Source organism: Leptidea sinapis, chromosome 13, assembly GCF_905404315.1.
Source record: "Leptidea sinapis chromosome 13, ilLepSina1.1, whole genome shotgun sequence".
NCBI classification, from domain to species: Eukaryota; Metazoa; Arthropoda; class Insecta; order Lepidoptera; family Pieridae; genus Leptidea; species Leptidea sinapis.
Window position 1 is genome coordinate 2,769,444 of NC_066277.1, and position 17,374 is coordinate 2,786,817.

Here is a 17,374-nt window from a genome sequence, read left to right on the forward strand (position 1 = left end):
CAAATATTGGAAATAAAAATAATTATGGGTCCCAAATCTTATCTCTCAAGTTAGACTAAACTGCACACCATGAAGTAATCCCCATTAAAATACGTTCATTCAGATTTATGGTGATTTCTTATCCGGGAATTATATGTTTTTGACTTAGAAATACCTATATATTCGAAATACAAATCATTCAGTCAATGACATTTCATTACATATTATGACTATTCATACAATGACCGGGCGCGGAGTATTTAATTTATTTAGCAAAACAACGTTTGCGATAATATAATAATAGAATAGCCGTTTATTTCAGACTTTTCCATCCATATATTGTTAGTATGTTCGCGTCCCGCATCGTTCATAAATTTTGTTTATAAATATATCTAATTAATCTTAGAAGTGAAAATTATCACTTTAAAAAGTACTTTACTAATAATTTTACACTAACTAAATAATATTTTATTCTTAGAGCATTAATACGTCTAGATAGACTATGATAGCTGTGAAAACGTCGAGAAAAATGAGTTTAGAACCTACTTTTTTGAGCAATGCACGCACACTAACACAGTGTAAGACGTATCTTACACTCGCGATTAGTATGACACTTTGTGTTAGTTAGCGTAGCTTGTCACGCACACTAACGTATTAGACCTGGCCTGATTTTATCGGTTATCTAACAGCAAGACACTCTATCTACACGTATAAATTATCTATTTGTTCTGTTATTTCACATTAAATATCAAACAACGAACTGCGAAAGCCAGAAAAGAGGTATCCCTTTTAGATCGTTCTTCGATCACTTCTGTCTCCACGCGTACTCCTCTCTTTCGATCGTTACTCTCGTTCTTTTTTTAAGAAAGAGGAGGAGAAACGAGCGAACGGATCACATAATGTTAATTGATAACCATCTTCTCTTGCAATATCAGAGGAATCACAGGAGCGCTACCGGTCTTTCGAAAAAGTATACGCGCTTTTTTTGAAGGTACCCATGTCGTATCGTCCTGGAAACACCGCACAAGGAAGCTTATTCCATAGTTTGTTGCACATGGAATAAAGTTCCTGGAACGTGACGTTTCATGGTGGAATTCGGTGGCGGGAATTAGGTCAAAGAGTTCTTCGGACCACTCTCCTTGATAAATGTGGTAGAAGACTAGCATAAGCCCTAAATCCCCGATGATTCGAGCGACTCTATCGCACTCTGTGTCGCACGTGGTCATATGGTTTGAGCTGACACTGGGGTGTACCAGACCAGAGCTCCACATATCACCGAACTTGCGCTTTGTATAGCGCTGGAATGAAGAATTTCCTTGCTCTATTTATGAACTTTAGTTTCTTTGGAGCCAATTTCCTTTCCAGATGACCGCGGAATTGGGAATCGCTCTAGATTCGGATACTAGGCGAGGCATTAAGAGAAGTGTTGTCCAAGAGCGATGATACTACAATTGGTTTTTTTTACCCCATTTCGCGACCTCCTCAAAATAAGACTCAACAGAATTGACAACTTTCATTCAGCACTGGTCGACGATTTCCCGAGAGATATCTGCATGGCCCTTAGTATTCAGTTTCCTCAGTACTGTTATCCGCACAGCAATGCATGTAAAAGGCATCCTACAAATCATTGATATACAGAAGAAACAGTGCAGCTTTCACTTCAGGTTCGAGCAATTCCTGTCGACCACGACCATTGTGCCTGGTTGTCCATTTGCATTAACTCTCGAAAAGCCCAAGTAATGGAAGTTTTGACAGCAATACTTAGTGCCATACACGAAAAAGACCGCCACCTTTTTCCCCATGGTTCAAACTCTCTTCACGTTAGTTGGCACCTCCTCGGAAGGAGACACCCACTGAGCAGGCTGTCTTTTGGTTTTAGGATCTTAATTATAGTTAATCTAGCTTTCGTCACCCGTGATAACGTGTCGAACACAGCATTTGTGTCAAATCCGTTAAATCTTTCAACCATTTCAAGGTATCAATCAACGCGACGCAGTTTTTTTTAGAGTGAAAATAAGGGACGAGACGAGTAGGACGTTCAGCTGATGGTACTTGATAAGCCCTACCTATTACAATGCAGTGCCGCTCAGGATTCTTAAAATACCCAAAGTTCTGAGTAGTACTACAATTGCGCTCGTCACCTTAAGACATAAGGTGTTAAGTCTCATTTGGCCAGTTATTTCACTAGCTACGGCGCCCTTCAGACCGAAACACAGTAATGTTTTCACATTACTGTTTCACGGCAGAAATAGGCGCCGTGGCCGTTTTGGGCCGTTTTACGAGGTATCCGCCCGACACAAAGCTTCCTAACCAAATTTCTAAATGTTTATGGAGGAATTTGTGCACTTGAGAGGTCCCTCTTTTATCAGTGTCTAATATACGTTGTACAAAACTGATGTTATCTTTAGTCATTGCCGTAGAAGGCTATCGCTCACGCAGATCATCGGTGAGATTAATGCAACTACATTTAAAATAACTGGTTTAATGAGTTTAGCCGTGGTCGCACACCACGTGGTACCACTGTTTATAACTATTAACAGTGGAACTCTTCGAGATGGGAATTCTTCGTTAAGGTCAATCGTAACCTATCAGAACTTTCTGGTTAACTTAAATCATCATTAGACATCGAAAGACATAAAAATCATTTCACGAAAATTTTGTCGCGTTAAATGCATGCTGACGTGACACAGACTTATTCAATTTGCCACCAAATCGTAAAACAAATAAATAAATCACGCACCCAATAATATTGGCATAGAGTTCAATTTTCAAATTTTATGCTTATGTTTTATTATATTTTTTACAAGTGGCTAGTTGAAATTAAAAAAATGCATTGTTTACTACCAAAAAACCCTTGTACAGTTGGCTGACGTTCAACAACGGCCGTTCCCAATATTCAGTCTATATCTTACTTGAGATAAAAATCGTAACTATCGTTGACTTTTCAGTCGCAATAAACTTATCGACGGTAACTCACCTTATCCGTACACGCTGTCTGTCGATGGGACGACGTATAGCTTACCAGCGATAGATGTTTGTATGGAAATTGCAATTCACGCGTCCCAATATATCGGGTATATTGTGACAGCTTCAGATTATTGACAGCTAATTACTGACGGTACAAGGTAGTAATTTATCTCTATCTGTAGATAGTATAGTGGGAACGGCCGTAAAGGAACGCGATCGATCGGCGCAAAATTTACAAGCGTATTATATATAGAAAACTATAATTACATAATATATTGTATTTTACTTTATGAAAATAGTACAAAAAATAGTTGTATTATTAACTTCGTTTTGATGAAGTCTTCACTCCTGTCATGTGTTGTCAAGTTATTGTCATTATTAATTTTAAATTGTTTAACTCGACCGGGATATCCTAAGGGTATGTGCATGCACTGCGACCACTGTGTGACGTCAATTTAGTATACTGTGAAGCCGTTCCTTTATACTGGTAGTTATACTGGTTACTATTTAAAACGGAACGCAATCCCTTATACTGTCAGTTTAAAGTTTTCTAGTTCGTTAAAAAAACTGTTGTTGGAGTACTGTCAAATTAAAAATGTTTGGGATTAAACTGTAGGTATTGTTCATAAAACGTTAGGCGCTCGACTGGTTTTGATTACGTGATCAAAGTACTGCGAGTACATTACCTCGAAAACGCCAGTGCTCACAGAAGAATATGGCGGCGATTTATGACGTCATATATTTCGCTAGGGTACTGCGGCAGTATACTGGCAGTCCATAACGGAACGAATTTTTCTATAGTAATAGCCTTGTGCAGTGATCGCAGTGCTTATCGTAACATACCCCTAAAAATGGCGACCGCCATGGTAGAAGGAAAAGACATTGAGAAACCCCAGGCTGAAGTTTCCCCAGTACATCGCATCCGTATTACATTGACATCTAGAAATGTCCGGTCCCTTGAAAGGGTCTGCCCGGATCAATTAATGGTGCCAAAAAGGAAAAGTCCAGTCCGTATGCCAACCAAGATCTTCAGAATAACAACGAGAAAGACACCTAGCGATGAAGGTTCCAAAACATGGGACAGGTTCCAAATGCGGATACATAAAAGGGTCATAGATCTTCACTCACCATCGGAGATTGTGAAACAGATTACTTCCATCAGTATTAAGCCAGGTGTCGACATTGAAGTGACCATCGCTGATGTATTGGTACAGCTGCCAATAAATTATTTGTAATTGTGAGGACACGGCGCTCTTTAAATATTAATACATTTTACATTGCTTGAATTCTAGACTCTTCTCGAATTACGAAATGTCATTTAATTATTTCCTCTCTTTTTTTTGTTTCACACCTCAATGCAAACAGCTCACCAGGAGTTCTCCACCATCTTTCTTAAAATCGGGATTTCTCATCCAACACGCAAATATTGTCAGTCAGAAAATCATAAATTGTTCATTGTAAAGTCATTGTTTTTAAAACAAATATTGGCGGAATTAACACTAAAGAAAACTTAAATCATTTGTATAATTACGGATTTCCGCAAAGTAACGCCTAATTCAATAAAAAGTCAGAAAATCGATTAGTTTATTTAGTGTTGTAACGATGAAAAGTTTAGCACGTGTGTATTTATTTTTTTTAATAATCAACTAGGAGCTAATTTAGCTATCCATAGATAATATTGGCGGCAGCTTTCTCAACCCGACTTGCAAATTGTAGCCCAAAAGCTGTTTTATATTTTTAATTATTATTGAAGTGAAAACTCCTTCAGCGGCGTTGAACACTTTTTCTTTATACCCAATAAATGTTAAACTTGCGTCAGGACACGTGGCTTGATCGAAAATTCGTAAGACAGTCATTGAAATTATGGATGAAAGATTTATCCTTCTAACTATTATAGTTCGGCTATTTCAACCTATTGGTCATGCGGTCATTGGAGCAGTGGTTGAATCATTGTGATTGCGAAGCCGAAGCACCGCGAAGTCGAGGGATCGAATCTCAGCCATGGAAATATATTTACAGGTTAATTTTTTGGTTTTTAGGCTTTGTCATTAGCGAAGACTTTCTTTAAGGCGATAGTTATAGTTATATTTCTTTGTTACTTATTATTTTGTTTAAATGTTTATTTTATTTTATTATTTTGTTTTTTACTTCAGCTACCATAAACAGTTTTAGAGATTGGTGATGATGATATTGGTAATGAAGATGGTGAAAGTTGATTTTTCTGAAAGATAAACTTTTTAATGTAAAACAATTGTAATAATTCTGAAGTGTTATATTTTTTATGTAATATAAATTGTAATTTTTGTGAACGATAGCGTAATAAATGAATATTGTATTTAACCACATAAATGCTCGTACTTTTATACTGTTAAAAAAAGCATTTCTTGCGAAATTAATACCCAACTAATCCAAAATATTGAAAAATGCATAATATTAATGTTCAAGTTTTCACTTCTGCCGGTACTCCCGGAGTGGAACGCGTATTTTTTATACATAAGGGTCACCTGATGGTGTGTGATCACCGGAGGAGGATTTACAAGAGCATTGCCGGCCTTGAAACGAATGTAGAATCAAACAGGGGTTCCGTGGTGAAAGTTAACGATTCTACCTATTGCACCAATGGCGCTTCTAGAAAATAGTTATATTAGAATTTGTTTTGTTCTTTTTTATGTATATTATTGTAGTTATACTTCTGTAGGTGCGTTATGATAAAATGATGAGAGTGAAATTGTAAGATGCGCGCGCATCACTGTAACACAAAAGTAACAGGTTGTAGTTGGTTCCTAATATTTTCCGACGTTTGCGTCGTTCGTGATTTTTTTTTGGATTCTTCGTCTATTATTAGGACAGGCAAAGGGTTCAAGCCCATACAGCCAGATTTATTATTTAATAATTAATTGTCAAAGCCGTCTGTGCATGATTTTTACAAAATTATTCTTTCTAAAAACGTAGAATAGCAGGAGGAATATATCATTTTAATGATTTTTGCGTCGTTAGGCCAAAGAAGTATTACACTTTTTTATGTATATTATTTGTTTTATGCATATAATATTATGCTCGTATTTAAAACAGCTTATCAACAATCTTAAACTGAAAATATAAACAAAAACATTAAGAAACTGCGAGATGACATTTAGTAGATATTTTATGCTTTGTTGAATTGTTGGTATGAATAATGGCAAACAGGAAAATCCTTGAAATTCCGTAACTCTGCTAGAGCTTGCAGCTAATACAGTACCTGGAGTACAGTACTGAGATCATAGTATTCATTTTGTACCTTCAATCAATTAATAATTTGAGCGAAGTGAAGCTGGGCGGAGCTCCCACCGGGTGACTCCAATTGTTTTCTGTGTTAAATTGTTTCTCGGCCATTTCAGGACCGATTTAAAAAAAAAAGAACTCATAGAAAGCTTTCGAAATTTTCTAGGTTATTGATGTGGTTAGTGATGATTTAATTTGCTTGCTTTGTAGTCAAATCAACATTTTGAGAACAATTTTGCATGAACATAGAGTTCTATGTTCATTTACGGCCGTTTTCAATAACCTATCTATCCTTAGGTTTACTTGCTAGATGTAGACAAATCTATCCTTTTACGCTTACTTACATTTCAATAGCCTATCGACATGCGGCCGTTCCCAATATACTACTTTCTACAGATAGAGATAAATTACTACTTTCAGTAATTAGATGTCAATAATCTGAAGCTGTCTCAATATACCCGATAAGTCATTCTTATCGCCTTAAATTGGGACGCGTGAATTGCAATTTCCATACAAACTTCTATGGCTGGTCGTCCCATTGACAGACAGCGTGTACGGATAAGGTGAGTTACCGTCCTTAAGTTTATTGGGACAGAAAAGTCAACGATAGTTACGATTTTTATCTCAAGTAAGAGATAGACTGAATATTGGGAACGGCTGATAAAGCATTGGACTATAACTATGGATAGATAAGATCTTGTCATTAAACGGTGACAGCAATATTTCCGTAACTAGCGATACATTATTGAAAACGGCCGTTAAAGTGTATGTCTTTCAGTGCCAACCTTTTGACACATCTTTAATTAATGGACCATTTTAGGATTTGGGTGATCTTTCACGTTCAAATTTAGGTACGTCACATTATTTCGATTCGATCAACGTTAGTTTATCTGAAGGAGAGTGGGAGTAGAGAGGCTCCTTTGCACAGGATGGCGGCTAGATTATTGGTACCACAACGGCGCCTTTTTATTCCGGGAGGCAGAAATGTGTAAGCATTACTGTATATCGTTCTGAAGGGCGCCGTAGCTAGTGAAATTAGTGGGCAAATGAGACTTAACATCTTATGTCTCAAGGTGACGAGCGTAATTTTAGTGCCGGTCAGAAGTTTTGGGTTTTTCAAGAATCCTGAGCGGCACTGCATTGTAATCGTAAGCAGGGCGTCTCAATTACCATCAGCTGAACGTCCTGCTCGTGTCGCATCTTAATATCATAAAAAAAAGGTTTTTATGGATCTCGTTGCTGAGTTCTTGTCAAATTATATTGATTTGAGAAGCATATTTAATATCCGTTACAGTATCATGCTGGAATTACTGTAGTTGAATTCTCTACATCTTTCTTTCGGTTCAAGAATTTCGATAGCCAATATACCCCACATTGAATGTTAGGGTTCCGTAGCCAAATGGCAAAAAACGGAACCCATAAATATTCATCATGTCTGTCTGTCTTTCCGTGTATGTCACAGCCACTTTTTTCCAAAACTATAAGAACTATACTGTTGAAACTTGGTAAGTAGATGTATTATGTAAGCCGTATTAACATTTTCATTCAAAAATTGAAAAAAACAATAAATTCTTCCCCATACTTAGAACCGAGGGTTCCCATATTTAGAACTGAAACTCAATTTTTTTTTCATCAAACCCATACGTGTGGGTGTATTTATGGATAGGTCTTCAAAAATAATGTAGAGGTTTCTTATATTATTCTTGTCTGAACTGAATAGTTTGCGCGAAAGACCCCTCCAAAGTGGTAAAATGTGTCCCCTCCCCCTGTAACTTCTAAAATAAGAGAATGATAAAAACTAAAAAAAATATGTGATGTAGGTGCATTACCATGCAATCTTCCACCGAAAATTGAACGAGATCAGGAAGTAGTTTTCTTAATTTATGTTATGTTAAAGTTATGATTTTGAGCAATGATTTTTAGCCTTCTCCATTTAAATAATTTAATTCATTCCCTCTCTATAAATCTTATATATTATGTTACTAGCTGCTATATAACCCTTCCTGGGCAAGTCCGACTCGCACTTGGCCGCGTTTTGGTTCTGATATTCTCAAGCAGCATAGCTTATATGGTTGGAATTAAACTGCTAAGACTTACCCCCTTATTCATAATAGTCTGCTAACTTAAAGCATTGCTAATTCTCACTCTATCTTCTTCTATTGACCTAAGTCAGAATGAGAAAAAACACTCCTCAGCGGCTGTTTAAAGTTAGCGGACCATTATGAATAAGGGGGCAAGAGAATATCTGTGGTCCAACATTCTGTTCTACACTGTTATTGTTACAGTTTCGAGGTCAGTTTGACCGTATTATGACCACAGAACTCATTGTAATTCAAAATTTCAACATCGTGCATTCAAAATCTTTATTCAGCCATTAACCATTGTAAAGGATGTATGACACTAAAAATGTGTCATTTCATGTGTTTATATTATGAAATAAAATTCAAGAGATCACATAATGAATGTGAGAATATTGTGCTATTGTTCTTGTAACTATGTGGGAAGTTATTCGAACTTCGTGTTCGGTTACTCCAAGTGGTAGACCGTGCGTCAATAGCCGGATACTGACTGTGCGAGAAGACTCGAGGCGTCGCCGGACGTTTGCCGCGGGAGGCCGTCTCGATCTATAGATTTTGCAAGGCCGAGCCACTGACAGGCTGAGCCAGCATCGAGCTCACAGCTTAGCGTGATGTCGAAAAGAGACTGCACGTGCCTAACACGGCTTATATTATAGCCAGTTTTGCATGAGACCGAAGGAAAGATGGAAGGAAAGCTATAGCCACCACAGCCTTTATTAACCGACTTCAAAAAAGAGGAGGTTCTCAATTCAATCAGTATTTTTTATGTATGTACAACGATTACGCTGAGATTTATGATCCGATTTACGGAATTCTTCTTTAGTTCGATGCGGAATAGATGACATTGGGTCCCATTAAAATTTTAAATAGTTTGGCCCAGTAGTTTTCATTTCATAATTTTTTTTTATGAAAATTTTTGTTATTGGATGATGTAATTGTTTTTTTGTACGGTTTTTTACAGTTTTCATCCAGGTTAATTTTATATTATTACTGTCAACTGACACTAAAAAGTAAAAAATAAAAAAAAAACTACGCAAAAAAATACTGACTTCAGAAACTGAAAAGTGTAAAATAACTTTAAAATTTAATTTAATACACTGCCGTAGTTTATTTTTATATTAATTCTTCGAAAACGAAAACAAATTACAGACTGTCCAGAGCAAGAAGAATTGTGGAGAACGCCTTTGACACACAAAAATGCTAACACATTACTTGCTTCACGGCAGAAATAGGCGCCGTTGTTCTGTTCATAACAAAAAAAAACTCTAGCAGCATTTTAATCTACATCACGACCACCAATAATGCAACAATATTTTTATACTTTGTTCAGTTATCCCAAACAGAATCGCACAGAAAATAAAAAAATCGACACACATTTTATGCCTTTGACATTTTAAGTTCTGTATTCAGAATATTGAGGAAACCCTTACTATTAGAACCAGAAAAAGTTTTCGCCGTTCGTCAAACAATACAAGCGAGGCAAAACACAACCGTCTTGAGTACGCGCGGCAAATTTACCGAGGCCCTTTAAAGACCGACCCAGGATTTGCCGCACGCGGCTGCCCCTCGCGGCTGCTCGCTCAGTCAGTACGCTGCTAATAGCTCAGAAAATAAAAATTAATTAGCAAATAACATTGACTGCTGTCCCATGACTTATTAAAATATCTTTCTTTTAAAATGATTACTATTTTAATGTAAAACATACTTATGTTACTCTAACATGCACATGAAGCCGCATAAATGCCTTTATAATTCTTATTATCAATTATTTTATTAATGAGTGAAAATTTAAAACGTGCGAATGGACAATGAACTGAATTATAAATAGAATATATAATGAAAATAATAATCAGTCAAATAAAATGGCGGAATGCCAGGAACATTTTCTACTTATACTCTTTTACATTTAGTTCTTCCACTCTTTCATCAATAAATAAGAATAAAAGAGAAAATCAAGAACCAGATAATACACCTGCCCTGACCTGTAAAATGTGTAAGTGTTTATATTCTGATGAATAATAATATCAAAATGTAACATTATATCATTATTTGTAAAACATATAAAACCTCACTTGATAAAAATAATAGTAATTATATTATATATAAATTAAGGCATTTTTTTATTTTAGGTACAGAAAATGCCAACTTTGCTCAAAATATGAAGTTATATCGTTAGCGTTTCCGAGAAAAAAAAAGCAAAAACATCTAACAATGCTCCTAGCTCTTCAGTAATACGTGAGTGCGTAGTTGGTAACAAGGTAATGTGATAGTTTAATTTATCTGTTAATTAATCAATTATTTATTCAATCAAAACAAATCTTATAACTATATTTACAATAAAATAATAAAATTAAAACTATCATCACGTGGAAGGGTACCAAGAATACTGGCAGCATTTCCGCGTTGGATAGCTAGGCTGATCCGTTGACCGAGATAGCTGCCAGCGCTTGGGTTTCCAGTAGCCTGATTAAGGCGCGAAGATAGTATTTTGAACATTCTCCGCGCCTCTGGGCCGCACGGGCCAAGTGTCTCGAAAGCAAAGGGAATAAAGATGTGTAAGGGATGACTCACTGAGACATAATAATGTAATCTAATATATAACATAATCTGTTAATTATTCCTAAAGTTGATTATTATTTTTACTTCAATCGCGCGTAAAGATAACACGCACACACTTTTTATATAACAAACTAATTACAATTGAAATGTATATAACAACAGCATGCGTGAAACATTCCTAAATTTGCTATTGCGTATGTAATACGATATTTCACTTATGTAAGAGAACTCATATTGACGTCAGCGATGTAACGATTCCTTCCGCTGGGAATGCCAATGTCATCATAGATTCGGAGCCACGTCAGAACTATATAACAGCCTAGCGAATCTCTCTAAGAAAAAAGCGATTCACTCGATTGTATGAAAGGTGCAGATGATGATAGATTGACAGATGACGGCTATAATCTTGTAAAAACGGAGATAGTCCAAATCCACTGAGTTAAAACAAATGTTCGTTTACAAACTTGACCGGACTATACTTCGTATTACACTCTGGATTATACTCTAATCGCTATACTGTAATTACGACTATTTCAAACTTATGTCAAATCACTGCACGTTTCATACTAAACTAATTTTTCTTTACTTAGCCAGTCCCGCCTTTTATTCCGTAATATTTACAACTTCTTTGCTATATTTTTTTATGCAAATAAGGGACGAGATGAGCAGCACGTTCAGTTGATGGTAATTCATACGCCCTGCCCATTACAATGCAGTGCCGCTCAGGATTCTTGAAAAACACAAAAATCTGAGCCGCACTACAATTGCGTTCGTCACCTTAAGACTTCAGGTGTTAAGTCTCATTCGCCGCGTAATTTCACTAGCTACGGCGCCCTTCAGACCGAAAAACAAAAATGCTTACACATTACTGCTTGACGGCAGAAATAGGCGCCGTTGTTCTGATCATAATAAAAAAACTCTAGCAGGTGGAATTTTGTTGTTGTTAAATGTATTTTTAATCCACACCACGACTGCCTATAATGCAACAATATTTTTATTCTTTGTTTAGTTATCCCAAGCAGAATCGCAAAGAAAATAAGAAAAATCGACACACATATGACAAAAGGAGACATAGAGTTTTAGTCATGACATTTGATAATGCTTAGTTACTAGATTAGAAGAAAATAAATTATAAATATTGAGTTCGTTCTTTAGCAATATACGGTCCACTAGACTAAAATCTCAAAAGACTAGTTTTAGAATTGAAAATCCCTGCATGTCAACTAATTTTAAGGCTCATTCTATGCTCTATGATTCTTTGTTGACATAGTTTACATGCATTCAGTAGTCGAGGTAATATGTTTACAGTTATTGAAGTCAGTGGAAAAAGTGTGTTTGCGGAAACTTGAGAAATTGCGATTCAATGATTCAACTATTTATCTTATGTCTAGATAGACTATGACAGCTGTGAAGAAGTCTAAAAATATTGTGTTTAGAACTAACCTCTATTTTGAGCAATTTACGCACACTAACACAAAGTGACAAATCGCGAGTGTAAGGCGTAGCTTGTCACGCACACTAAACTAATATGGCTCCTGGCTCTGCTTTTATCGGTTGTCTAATAGCAAGAGACCACAGACTGACCGCTATATACCACTGGACTGGCGGCTGTGAAAGTGATTTTGTGCCTGTTTGATATTCGCCATTTTGGCGCTGTTGGCCATGTAGCGAGAGTCTGTGGTACTATAACTAGTGATGACAACGTAGTGGCCAACATAGATGATGGGAAACTATTTATAAAATAAAATTGTGTACTTTGATTTTTTAAGTATAAATAACACGGAAAACAAACGAAATTAATTCAAAATGCAAAAATACTTCAGGGTATTGTACGTTTCTTCGCAGCCATTTGTATACGACAAAATTAGTTCTCTGGACGCCCGCAAGTTGAGCTTCAACGAAGCACAATAAGTTTACTGTCAAACATATGGAACAGCCTGTCCTGTGGTATTTTTACAGGTCAGTGCAAGAGACTATCAAGAGGTATAAATTATCTAAGCTATTTATTGAGAATAATTTAAAATCTGTTTCTGTTTTTGGAAGCGCGTTCGGAAAGGTTACAAGAAATCACTTTCGCAACATAGATTGATAACAGAAAAAGGAAGTTGATTTAACAACAAAGCATGTTAAATCAATAATTGAAGATCCTGTCGAACACAATTGGCTTTGAGAATGATACCGAATTTATAACCAAGGCCCGAAAGAATCATTAAGAGAAAAATTTTCGGACATACAGACAAATCTGGCTGTTTAAAGATGGTCAAAATCGCTCCCAAATGAGTCGGTTACAAACAAACATACATACAGGTGAAGATAATAAAAAGCATAAAAAAGCGATTCCTTTCTACTGAAGTAACTGATCTTGAAACCAACAAACTTAGTTTGTGTAATTTAATGTTTTTTTTTTAATGAGAAAAAGTTACGAGACGAACAATTATTACAAAAATCCGTTTTCTCGTTTGGACGCGAGCCGAAAGAGACTGAATATATACAAATATTATAACAATTGGCTTCCTTTTATGGAGATGGGCCAGAGCACAGTGACTACAACAAGGTATTTGTATTTATAAGTTTCATCGTTTCACCTAATTGAATGAATTTGCTTTGATTTGATTTATTAAAATCAGTTTTCTCGTTAATTCTCGTTATTCATACCTATGAATTTAAATTAGATATCAGTGATATCCTATTCATATATTTTTATTTAAAAATAATTTTTAAATAACTTTTGAACATCATAATTTACAATCAATTCAAAGTGAAATTAAATCAGGCACAATTGGTTTATGTAGATATCACCTACATGAGCGCGAAAGTGTTTTTTACATAATTCTCAACTCTTCAAAATACGCAACGTAATAATTTTGTATACATGTGCATTATTCATTATAACAGTTATTTATTGCTTCAAATTATTTCGAGTAACTGTTTCGCCGTGTTATGTAATATACTATTCAGTACTTCTATTTGCCTATGCTTCGTGTACTCCTTACGAGTGAACTTCGTCATAAATTTTTAACAGACTTCAAAAAAGGAGGCGGTTCTCAATTCGTCGGTACGTTATTTTTATGTTTGTAACGTCAGAACTTTCGACTGGGTGAAGCTATTTTGAAAGCTGCAATTGCAATTTGGTCCAGATCTGACAATGGTATCCATGAGAAAACCATAACAGTCTTAAATTTGCTATAAGTATGTATGCGTCTGGTATCTATCTGGTCAAGATCGCCTGAGTAGGATGGATGAGGGCAGCCCAGTACCGATCATTATGGCGATATTTGGGGGAGGCCTTTGTCCAGCAGTGGACGTCTTCCGGCTGAAATGATGATAATGTATGCGATAAATTTACGAATAACTCAATATCGCGCCAACCGATTTTGATGTTTCTTTTTTTATTAGAAAGGATATACTTCAAAAGTAGTTTGAGAGTTTCGTTAGGTTCTGATTATGGGATCCATGATTCCGTTACTTTAGCGGAACTCTTCAATACTTAGGAGAAAATTAACGATAATCGGTCGAATCTTTTTATGTATAAAAATACGCAATTATTTTTTTACTTTTTAGTGCATATTATATATATATATATATATTGGTTTGAAATAGTGTTTTTAAACTCGATTTTTGTGTATTTTTTTTTATTACATACGCATATTAAAATCAAATCAAATTAAAATCACTTTATTCATGTAGGACATAGATGTCAAAAAAATATTATTCATTATTGAATTTACCCCCACTTCGTAAAGGGTTGAGCTAATGAGAAGAACTGGCAAGAAACTCATTGCCACTCTTTTATTAATCAACACTTACATTTTCATAGTTTTACAAATCACTTTAGTTACAATATAATATGTAAGGTGATGCAACAAAAATACTCAAACGTTAAATAGTCAATGCCTTACACAAGTAAGTCAAAAAAGAGAATGTAAATTAATACAAAACAAAAGTTATTGAGTACAGTAGCTGCATCATCCACACACACCGTAAATAAATGAAGGTATTTTGCGAGCATTTTATAAGCGATTATAAAAAAATATATATAAGAACTTTTAAGAATATTGGATTGTCTTTTGGGATCAGAAAGTTACACGTTAACGTAATGTTAAATAGTTACAGAGATATTTAGAAAGAAAATAAGGCCTTAAATTTTTTAATAATGTTTTCCAACTCAAGTTGGTCTTGGCCGCTAGGAAAGGTCGATGCATCTTATACATATTAATGAATTTATATTTATATAGTTTTTTCTTTGATTAAGTAACTAATTATTTTATCTTAGCGAGTGTTACAAAAACATTTAAAATAAAACACTTTTAAAGGATTAAAACGCGTGTAATTGTAACCGTTTTACATTAGATCTGGAAAGATCTCTCAGAAACCTTGGGTTAACTAAAATAAAAATGTAAATTTTACCCAAAAATCTAATGTAAAACCGTTACAATTACACGCGTTTTAATCATTTAACAGTGTTTTATTTAAATTTATTTAGTTTATTTTTTAATACTTTTTATGTAACATTTCATATTCAAAACACCTTTAAACTTGCACATGATTCATATGTTAGATGAAGCAGCTTAAAACTAATTTGTTATGTATGAATATAACAGCTATGGTAAAATACTTATTTTTTTAAAGAGTGGCTGTTGAGCTTCTCTCACGGGCTCTACTTTATCCGAACCTAATATTATGGTAAATCAGTAACTTAAGGCTGGGGACCGAGCCAACGGCCTTGAAGAATCGAACGGAACTAGGTTACCTCTCTCGTAGTATTTTTAATTTATTACAAACATAATATAAATTTCTTTACAAAACCTTAAACTAACAAAACTATGTCATGTTAAATAGTATCGGTGTACAATTAATAAATTTTCGTGCAATTTTTATCTAGATTATCATGTAATGTAACTGTGAAAGTTAGGGGTATTTTGATAATTTTTCGCACTGTCTAAAAAAATAGAAACGTAAAAAAAAATCTTCTCATATTTTGTAGATATATAATTATTTTTTGTAAAAATATAAGCTTTTATATAAACTGTCAAGAAATGGTTTCAACTATTGCTATTATAGCTATTTTGGCGATTTCTTGGAATAGCGGCCTTAAATTAAATTAAAGTTTATTTGAGTTTGTTCTAAAAAAAGATGAAATAGAATATTTATATTTATATAAGTAGATACTAAGTAATAAGATCGACACAAATTAAATTTCAAAACAAAATTTATGAACGATGCGGGACTCGAACCAGCGATCTCTCGCGCTCTGTGCGAGCGCTCTTCCTCTAAGCCAACCGATCGAGCGTTCATAAATTTTGAAATGTCTTGTTCTACTCTCAGGATGTGGCTTCATCTACAGGATCTACTTTACAGTTGATAACCAGCTCAACCCCAATATTTTCAAATTAAAAAATTGTCTTGAGATGTCGCTCTGTCAAATCTAAACAATTTCTTATTCTTTTAAAGTGATAACTGTCACTTCTGGGATGAATTACACAAATCCCAGAAGTGAGGGTTATTACTTTTAAAAAAAAACAAATTAATAAGATTTATTCAATTTGTTGATGTTGGTACAAAGTAGTTACGTTATACCTAAGTACCCAACCCTACTCTGTGGTTATACCAGTGAATAAAATATAAAAGTACTGTATACTATTTACCGTTACGTTTGCTGTTGAAATATGAGTTCTGAGCGCTTTGTGTGAAAATAATCTTTATAAAAAAATATAATTAAGGTTTGTTAAACTGTACATACGCCATTTTATTTATAATATAAATTGTATTTATTAAAAAAACTACAGATGTGTCCACGTCTTTCGACGAAAAGTCTCTTGTTTGAGATCCATACAAATCTCTTTAACAGATTTCTCTGTCGGTACGTCCTCTTCATATATTAACCGGTTTTGACTTATGTGTGAATAGATCAAGCGATATAATGACTCGGAAACGTATCTGCATTCATTTAAATTTTATTCTTTTTTCTATGTCTTTTGCCAGAGAGATTGTCTCTAATAGGTACATTATACGTTGCTGGGTTTTCAAATAACCAAAACACAACTATTACGCGGTGATTAACATAATAAATTTACATAATTAATAATAAACACTTTGTTTAAAAAAAACCCTGTATGATATGAAGTAGAACGCGGAGACACCACTATAAATAAATAAAAAAATCAAAACCCCTTAGATTAAATTCTACAGTAAATATATATATAGGTACATAATTAATACATAAACAGTAATGATCATGTTTATTAGAAAGAAACAAATACAAAATAACACTGGCCATACAAAAGTAAAAACAAATTATTAAAAGTAATTCATCGACTCCATGTTCAATCATATCGAAAATGTAATCATTAAAATAATCATTTGTTGTTAATAAATTTTACAAGAATGTAATTAAGTGAATAACTTTTATTCGATAATCAATTATCTATAAAACGCAATAAATGTCCGTTAAACAACCTTCATTGACACATTTTAAATGCTGACAACACTTTTTAATAATTATGCTTTTAAATAACTGGCCATTATGTATC

The 17,374-nt window shown here is 34.6% G+C and overlaps 2 protein-coding genes across 2 annotated transcripts in view; one reads left to right on the top strand and one right to left on the bottom strand.

Annotated features, from left to right (window-relative positions):
- Positions 1–17,374, bottom strand: part of LOC126967787 (uncharacterized) — a 44,727-nt gene that overhangs the window by 27,176 nt on the left and 177 nt on the right. The window lies entirely within an intron of this gene.
- On the top strand, positions 3,798–4,181 carry LOC126967480 (40S ribosomal protein S20-like). The gene has a single exon (XM_050811969.1). It carries the CDS (start codon positions 3,798–3,800, stop codon positions 4,179–4,181), a length of 384 nt encoding a protein of 127 aa, XP_050667926.1.